Source organism: Periplaneta americana, chromosome 17, assembly GCF_040183065.1.
Source record: "Periplaneta americana isolate PAMFEO1 chromosome 17, P.americana_PAMFEO1_priV1, whole genome shotgun sequence".
Lineage (NCBI taxonomy): Eukaryota > Metazoa > Arthropoda > Insecta > Blattodea > Blattidae > Periplaneta > Periplaneta americana.
The window spans coordinates 97959178-97968739 of record NC_091133.1 but is presented as its reverse complement, the minus strand read 5'-3'; the positions used below and the strand labels follow the sequence as shown (position 1 = coordinate 97968739).

Below are 9562 nucleotides of genomic sequence, written 5' to 3'. Positions count from 1 at the left end.
AATTTATTTTTTAATGTATAAATTAAAAATGTTAACGAAAGAATTACTGTCATTAAATAACCAAACATGATTATAAGATTCAGAATTCAGTCCACAGTCATATTTTGGCTCTTTTTTTTTCTGAAATTACAATGTACAAGTAACAACTAATTATAATACTGAAGAGATTTCCCTCTATTAAAGCAACGTCTACCGTACAATGCAGCATGTAAGGTACAAATTATGTTCCTGTAGGCCATGGAAGCATTGAATTCCGAGTACATAATATTTTTTTTTTTGTATGTACTGCATTTTATTGCACGATGGCTTATGATTGGGTTGCGGTACATACGGTTAAACGTTTAGAATATGATTCGGTTAAAATTATGCCAGTGTTAGCTTAGTAAGTACTTATTGAAGCAAGTGAATTTTGCAGAGCAAAAGACAGAATAAGTTAGGTTAGAACATAGATTAGGTTGCTGGTTAGGTCAATATTTATATTAGCTTATTTGTTGAGGGAGCTATTTTTTTACAATAAATAGCCTATACAGGCAAATGAATTAAAATTATGTTCTAAATATGGCATGAATACAGTCTCGTAAAATAAAGGATATATCGAAACTACGAACTTATGCTACAAGAGTACCAAAAATATCTATAAATAAATAATGTTAATAAAAATGTTAGATATACAGGGGGATACAGAAGTCACTTTACACTAAGAACTGTATTTATTTTATGCGTTCTTATGTTCGAGAAGCTCTCCTTCTGCAAGATTGGAACAGATGAATAATTATCTGACAATTCTTGAGTGAATACAGCAAACTTATGAAAGAATTGTCATCGCTTGATATCATCTTAAGATACAAGATGAAGTGACATATTAATGATTTTCAAGTGACTTTTGCACCACCGAGTGTATTTACTTGGGAAAATAAACAATACCTAAGAAAAAATTAAAGTCATTCTGTTCTTTATAAAAATAAATCATATATGGACAAATGTAAGTAACTTTAATTTATTCTTTTGATATATCTTCTATAGTCTGCTTAGCATCCTAGATCATATATGTAACAGATAACTCCCCGCCACGTTAAAATCGGCAGCACTTTGAAGAGAACAACCGCCAGGATCGCCACCCGTCCACCGTAAACGAACACGAGATGGCAGCACAGTTGCTAATGCAATTCAAATGGGAATTAAGACGTGACTCCTTATGTAACAACTAGATGGCAGGGTAGTAAACCTGACAAAAGTTGTTAACCTCAAAGCCTATAAGCCCGACATATCTGTTACATATATGATCTAGGTTAGCATATAGCATATCAGTGCTCGAGCTTATAATTCCGTTATTGCTCGCATGGACTACTATTTGGGCTATTATTGTAGGCCATTACAATTTTGGCTTTTATTTTAATCTGTTATAATTTGTTGATCATATTCAGTCAACCATTGCTGAATTTGTCTGTCAGTTATAATTTATTTATTTTAATAATGTTTTGAAATTAAAACATTAAATTTGTTAGAAGTTGTTTTGAAAATAAAGTTACGGGTTTACTGACGTGGGCCACAACTGTAGCCCAAGGAATAAGAATCACTCTCACTCTGAACATTTGATCAAGTTATAACTATAACAATACTGATGCATTGTTATACGTACTTGATTCGCGAAGACGTCATAGCATTGCAGAAAAGAGTAGGCTACGATAGTAGCCCATGCGAGCACTGAACTGTTGGTCTTCTCTTATCTTTAATTTCATACACACTTCTACAAAATATGTACTGTTCTCCAACCAGGAGATCAACCGCGAAAGGAATGTGCTTACTATTGCCTCATCTATTGGAACGAAGTAGATAATAGTAATATGCGTTACAAGAGAGGTATGTTGAAGTTTTCATGTTCGAGGAAAAGTTTGAAAAAACGAAACGTAGTTGAGCTTTTTGATTTCCGAGAATTGAAAGAAAACATACCGCTCGTGTATCGTACATTATTTTGTGCGAAGATCGTTTATTACATACATGAAAGAGGAATTTCTAATTAGTTGCAATGAAATCTCCATCTTGGTTTCTGTTCAATGACGGCAAATTTGCAAAACAAATATATCTATCTTCAACATTGTTCCTATAAAATGTTTTCTGTGTTTACTATACTGCAGCAGACCGTGATATACGTCTGTCTTTTTTTCCCCCAGTCTATGATGAGCCTGGAATCTTGTTGATTTTTTCACGGCTTCCTTAATGCTACTTGAATCACGGATGCAGTAACTTTAGTGGAGTTGTAGAATATACTTAATTTTTGCAAATATTTAAAAACAATAATTAAGAGTGCAATTTAGCTGAAATTGCAGTGGTAAGTTTCCAATTTATAATTATTACTATATTGAACGTCTATAAAAATAATATGTTAAAAGCCTGAAGCAGTAAAATCAATATGTCACTTAAGCGGTAAGAAGAGGGAAATTGTTGTGTGTGTTAGGTTGGGAATACTGAATGTGGAATTTTAGACTTTCCGCGGATTGGTTTTGTGCGGAAACCAAGCAAATACGCACGATTTCGCACAAATAATATATAACGCCAGTTTAAAAACCTTGCGCTCTCCTGCATACGTTATTTTCTGTATGAAGAGATTAAAAGACCAGGAGATTAACTGTGATCTAATTTTGTAACTAGGGTAGTATCAATATGTCTGCATCAATGTTATGGTTTGTGCTGTAAGAGCTAGCCAATAGAGATAAGAGTACCCACCTTATGACCTTATGACATCTTATGACATCAACATTCATTGACAGCATTATCCTCCTTCGTCTCATCCGGCAGAGACTTCCTCGTGGTTGGAGCACAGTATCATATGTCTCACATTATTGTAGAATAAATATAATCTCACTAATTGGGTACATGTATCGTGTCATTTAATTCCACAAGAATTAAAAGATATATGGTATTTCATTATTTATTTTATGCTCGACCATGCCGAAATGTAGTAATTATACACCTGGTAGCAGTCCTTTAACGCATGTCATTAAAGTACACCTACTCATTAAAGTATAGGTGTTTTCAGCCAATGACAACTCAGCTTACAGGTGTTCAGCCAATGACAAGTCAGCTTTGTACCGTTATAAAACCGCAAGTATCGATTATTCTCGGATATGCAATCGAAAGAGAATTAGCGAAAAGTCACGGAGGCTGGAAATCCAATACTGTCGCAGAAGGTTATGTTCTGTTACTATAATAATTAACCTTAATTGTAAATAATATTCAAATAAATTCAATTTGTCATCTCGTTTTTCAATGTCGAATTCAATAATCAAGGTTATACCAAGTTTAACGGGATTACATCAAGGTCAATGACATTGTTCCTCGGAAAAAATCAATACTTTCGCGTCTGCGCACATCTCATAATTCACGACCTAGAACAAGGTCACTTCCGATCTTATCAGATACAAATAAAATGTACACATCTGAATAATTTCAAGTTAGAAATATGGTCGAGCATAAAAAGTCGTATGAAACTCGCCTATAATGGTAATTAAGAAGCTCGTATGAAAATTATGAAACTCGCTTGCGCTCGTTTCATAAACATCCATACTCCCTTCTTAATTACTATCATTATAGGCTCGTTGCATAATGTACTATTTCCATAATACTTTCCATCTATGTATTTTTTTCCAAACTTTATTTATTCTCTTTTAAATAATTCCCTCTTAATATCACTTATTGGTTTTCATTACGTACGTCATTTCTCATTTGGCTTCTGTCATCATCGAGTAATTTTAAAGAATGGGTTGGGATTTATTCGTATATGGTTAAAGAACATAAATTACAGTAGCATCGACTTCTTTTCACCTGTCGGTGACACTAAATGTTTTGAGAACATTGTCACGAAGACCGAGATGTCAGCAAGACACCATTCTGTCACTCTTGTTAATATATCTAATTAAAAAATCATCACACACGCAATAGGAAAGTAATAGTTGGGGAGGATAGGGTCATAGACAAGCACCACACTGGAGTTCACCTCACTTTCACTCCGACGAGCGTTCTCCTCCACAACACTTTAATAAAGTACAAGAATCTCTTTTCTGCCGACGGCTGCAGCCTTCTGTGATTGATCGCTCCACAAATTAGCGCCGCAGATGAGTTTGGTTCACACCCAACAGATGGGACGACGCACCAAAAGTTTAGGGGTGGAGGCTAGAGATATATCACTCCGAGCATACTTGTTGAATATCTTCAATAAATTACACACCAGACAATATAACTGTCCTGTTCTCTTTTGTGTCATTCCTGGAGAACTGGCAAGCTTTCATCTAAAATCTTAGATGAAATTAATATTTTTCAGCAAATTCCAAACGATACAACTACTCTGTACTTTGTTATTTTATGGAACTGTATGGTCATTTTTAATAACAGCATTTCAAATTTCTTTTATGGAACTGTATGGTCATTGTTAACAACAGCATTTCAAATTTCTTTTATGGAACTGTATGGTCATTGTTAACAACAGCATTTCAAATTTCTTTTATGGAACTGTATGGCCATTGTTAACAACAGCATTTCAAATTTCTTTTATGGAACTGTATGGTCATTGTTAACAACAGCATTTCAAATTTCTTTTATGGAACTGTATGGTCATTGTTAACAACAGCATTTCAAATTTCTTTTATGGAACTGTATGACCATTGTTAACAACAGCATTTCAAATTTCTTTTATGGAACTGTATGGTCATTGTTAACAACAGCATTTCAAATTTCTTTTATGGAACTGTATGGCCATTGTTAACAACAGCGTTTCAAATTTCTTTTATGGAACTGTATGGTCATTGTTAACAACAGCGTTTCAAATTTCTATCTTTAAATTTATTAAAATGGGTAACTTTGATTTATAGTATTACGAGGACGATCCACATCAGCTGACTGTAAACATCTAATAAATTGTTTAAGGAATTACATTTACCTTCAAACGTCAAAAAACTTATTTCTAATTTTTCTTATATTAATTTACGTGATATGAATTCTTAGTTTTATATCTGTGAAATAAACAAGGAAGTGCAAACTAAGACGTGTGAAGTGTAACAAGTGAACTAGAGGAGAAATCTGACTTAGTCTGAGGCATTAGATGCTGTCAAAAATGTGAATATTAGATCAATAAGTGTAACTGATGTGGAACTGTGAATAATATAGAGGAACAAGTAATGAAGTGTTAATAGAAGATGAATAGAGTAAATTAGAGAGAAGAAAAGCAATATGGTAGTGAGACTAATAAGAGTTGGAGATGGTATGTAAACAATAGGTAGGGTTTGATGTAATTGAGAGGAAAATATGGGAAGTGAGTGCAAGTAGTGAGAGTGAACCGTAAAAGTTATCCAATAAAGTGAAAAAGTGATAAGTGAATAGAACAAGAAATAGCAAGGAGGTCTCACAAACATTAGAACATTTCAATAATAATCCAGACAAATAATATAATAAGATAAAGTAGATGAGATAGTAGAAATATTAGTGAATACTAGTCAGAGATAAAAAGGTTTTAACGATAACCATAAAAGTAGGGATAACAGTAATGAAACATGACAATGATAGTAGTAGAGATGGAGGAGTAGATGTAGACGAGAATGTTTCTATATAAGAGTAAGGTGGACAGTATTGCATAGCATTCGGGAATTATATTGAGGGAAGATAAAGAAAGTTAAGAGTTGTAAATACTGTACATCAGAAAGGATGAAGGTAGAAATAGACAGAAGCAGGGTTAAACTTTAGGTAATTGGAAGATTTGGGGAGACATAGATGATAAGAGAAATATAAAGGATATATGATGGAATGTAAGCAAGGTAGTGGTGGACCGTATGCAGAAATGTGAGGGAAACCACTACCTGAAAGCCGTATGATGATAATAAATAATAATAATAATAATAATAATACTAATAATAATAATAATAATAATAATAATAATATCTGTGAAATAAATTTCACCAAATTATGAATTAAAATATCCTTCCGTTCTAAGGCAATGCCAGAAATCAACCTGTATCGTTCATTTTCTTAAACATACAGCTCTCGGATTTTATCTCTGCCGGTGGGCGACGTCATATCTGCGGTGGAGAGGAAGAGGGAGAGCAGCGGTTGTACTAGTACTCAACAACGTCAACAATGACAAGCGCTCGAATCCCAGCTGCCATTCACCAGCAGAGATAAAATCCGAGTCCTTTGAGGGTGAAAAATTAATTTTTCATTATTCTTACAGAACTATAATAACGTTTATATTTATATCTGTGAAAGGAATTTTAAGATAACTATTTAATATTGATCAAGTTATGCATTAAAATTTTCTGCCATTTAACGCAATTCCAGCCAGAAATGTGTAATTTTATCGGTCATTTTCTCAAACCTGTAGTTTAAATCATATCTTCCACAATTTTTTACATAATTGCATCAAAGTTTGCATGACTCTTTTTCTTGGTATGGTCAACAAATTGTAGCTCAATCTTTAACTTTTCTTTAACGGAAATTACAAGAAACAAGAAAATCCATAAAATTTTCCTTAAATACTTGCAATATTTTCTTCATTTTGCAGTGCAGATATTCTAAACAATTAGTTATGGCTTCTTAAAATGAACGATATATTTAAGGCAAAAAGAAAATTACTAAAAATATTAAAACGTATTTGGAGTAATTTTTAATAAATGAAAATTTCGAAAATCGAAAATTCCGAAAAGATTTTATGAATGCAAATATTTATCTTTTAGATTTAAGGGCAATGTTCAGGCAGTAAGCATATAAAATTTCATCAAATTAAGCGTTAAGAACATGGAGGAATAACATTTTAAAAACATATACATTTTTAAGGGTGGAAGTAGATACCGTAGCAAACAAGCGATGTAAGAAAGGCAGAAACCAGTAAATTTATAATACGACATAAAATTATATTTAAAATAACATAAGGAAGACATCAATTACCTTCCTAATTGCCGTTAATAAGATGAGGTCAAATGCCTCACACTTTATAATCTTACTACAGCCAACGTAAAAAGTGTAGTTATCGGTTTACCAATGTGAAAATATTTGTAGAACGATCTATCATTAAAAATTTAGTATCGCATACAACGTCGAAGACAATGTTTTTTTCTACAGGTACAGCTGTTGAGAAGTTAATATTTTGGAGAGCAATGCAAAGTACTTTGCTCAAAAAGTTTGACAGGGATACTCAAGATATTCAAATGGAAGTTTTATGCAACTTTTTATTTTGTCTCGAGAATCACATTCAGACTGACATCTACTATCTGTTTTCAAGATTTTCTTTACAGTATCTAATTATTAGTAATTTCCAGGGTGGGTTTCGATCTTATGATTTTAGGAAGTTCCTTTGTTATGTCGTAATGTCTTTTATACCTAAAATTATTGTGGACTCTTCAACTTTCTTTTGTAAAACTCAAATCTCTCTGACGTTGAGGCTGATATTAAAATGCTAAATGGGGAGTATTTTAACACAAAATTTTATATGGGAATTATTATGTTTGTTCAATTACACAACAGGTAACTTGCATGTTCTATTATTATTACGCCATTGTTATTTAATTAATAAAATGCTCAAAACTCTGTCCAGAAATGTAACATGAAAGATACCTTCTTTCTGTAGATCAGACTTTGCGAGAATGTTAATCACCAGAAATATCTTAAGGACTTGGGGAACACGAGGCACATTTATGAAGTTTATTGTCACAGAGATCCAATGTCAAAACTTGGGGATAAACTTCTGTGAGAGAATACTCAAAATAATGAGATGAAGAACAATACTCGTACCGGTACTTCTGAAATAATATATACATAATTTTATTATGTCTCACAGTAAACTTTTCATTGTTATTTTAGTATATAAACGTTGATATGTACCTTTATATTTCACCCTTACATGTTTTTTTTATCTTTGTTTACCTCCGCGTATTCTTCATCTTTTACAATAGACACTATCCGTTTTTGAAATTCATTACTTACAGATGTTAGGGGCTTCCTGATCTTAAACGCTTTCAGGTCCAAGGTGAAACATTTTATTTTAGAATGAACAGTGTTCCAGGGTGTATATTATAATTCTAGTAAAAGTAACCATGTAATTTAATTTGTCATCTAGTTTAAGTAAGTATTTAAGTTCGATAATCATCTGGCATTTTTTTTTGTTTCGATTTTGTCTTAGGTATACCAATGACATTCTTTTGTATTAACATTATATTTATCATGTTTTTTTTATCCTTTGGTTGAATGGAAAAGAAGGCCTCACGGCCTTAACTCCGCCAGAAAAAAAATTGGTCACGTTTTTAGCTTCTATCCAGTAGGTTCTTATTCAGTTATAGGCAAGGAATTGAAGGTTTGTCAATTTACTGCAGGGGCTTGATGTATGTCCTCTTTCATTTTTTTGGTGTGTTTTCTAAAATGGTGGTGCTGTACTATGTTGAACAAATGACCAGATAGTTCCGTTACTTGTGAATATTTACTGTTGTTTCACAAATATCACACGAGTGAGAAAGAAATTAAATAAATGGTTGAATCTCTGCGAAGAGAAGTTAATAATGGTAGTTATACAACAAATTCAAATTCATAATTTATAACGCATTTGGAAGTAGGTGTTTATATGTAAATGAGAAACTTGTACTGTCGATTACAATCCAACAAGATGTCGGAGCTAACAGCCTGAGGTAATACAGCCGGCACTTGTTTATGTTCTGTTTAGGCTGAGCTGTAGTGCTGAGTTTGTGATTGCATTCTCCTCTGGCTTCATGAAATTATCCACTGGTAAAAAGGGAGGAAAAAATTAATTTGATTTCCCATCACAAATTTGATGTGAATCGAACTCATCGCGGCGTAGTTGGCAGCAGTGATTAGAGATGAAGATGATTAAGTCACGTCACGGTCGACAGAACGAGCGACGTCATGACTGCGACTACGACGACAGAGGCACTGCACTGGCTGGAGGACCCTTTCACTGCGCACAGAAAACACATGATTAAGACAAGGCAGTGGCGGCTCGTGCAAGAGAAACCTTGTGTCAACAAGTGAAGTTCTACCTCTCTTTTCTGATACATGTTGTTGTTGTAGTTGTTGTTTAGTCGACAGTTCGAAGATAACTCTGACTCCACAAGTGACACCAAGAAGGCATCACTCATGAGGCAACTAGCCAGGAGATAATTGAGTAGAGTGGCCAGTTCTTTTCCCCCTCTATTCCATAGCCTACACCGCTGATTAGTTACATATTATACTAATCAGACTAATACACATTATGCAAAGTTGTTTGTAATATTATATGTAGACCTATAGTAGTGGCAAAAAACCGGACCGACCCTTGTAGCTGATTACAGATCCTTGTTCACTCCAGAGCACGATAGACTGGTAACTAAGACTTCCGTGGTTCGAATCCTGCCTGGGAAGGAAACTTTTTTTTTGTTCCTTATTCAAATTTATTCCCAATACTTTTCGATTGCTGGTAAAATTCATGTTCTGGGAATAATAACTTAATTAAGTAGTAAAATATCGCTGCAATCGAAAAGTATTGGGAATAAATTTGAATAAGGAACAAAAAAAAGTTTCCTTCCCAGGCAGG

The 9562-nt window shown here is 33.5% G+C and overlaps 1 protein-coding gene across 1 annotated transcript in view; it reads right to left on the bottom strand.

Annotated features, from left to right (window-relative positions):
- Positions 1-8316: 8316 nt before the first annotated feature.
- Positions 8317-9562, bottom strand: part of LOC138693295 (cell adhesion molecule 2-like) — a 677576-nt gene continuing 676330 nt past the window's right edge. The window contains exon 6 of the mRNA XM_069817159.1: positions 8317-8947. Coding sequence (XP_069673260.1) covers positions 8865-8947 — 83 coding nt within the window. The 3' untranslated portion in view covers positions 8317-8864. The remainder of the gene's footprint in view (positions 8948-9562) is intronic.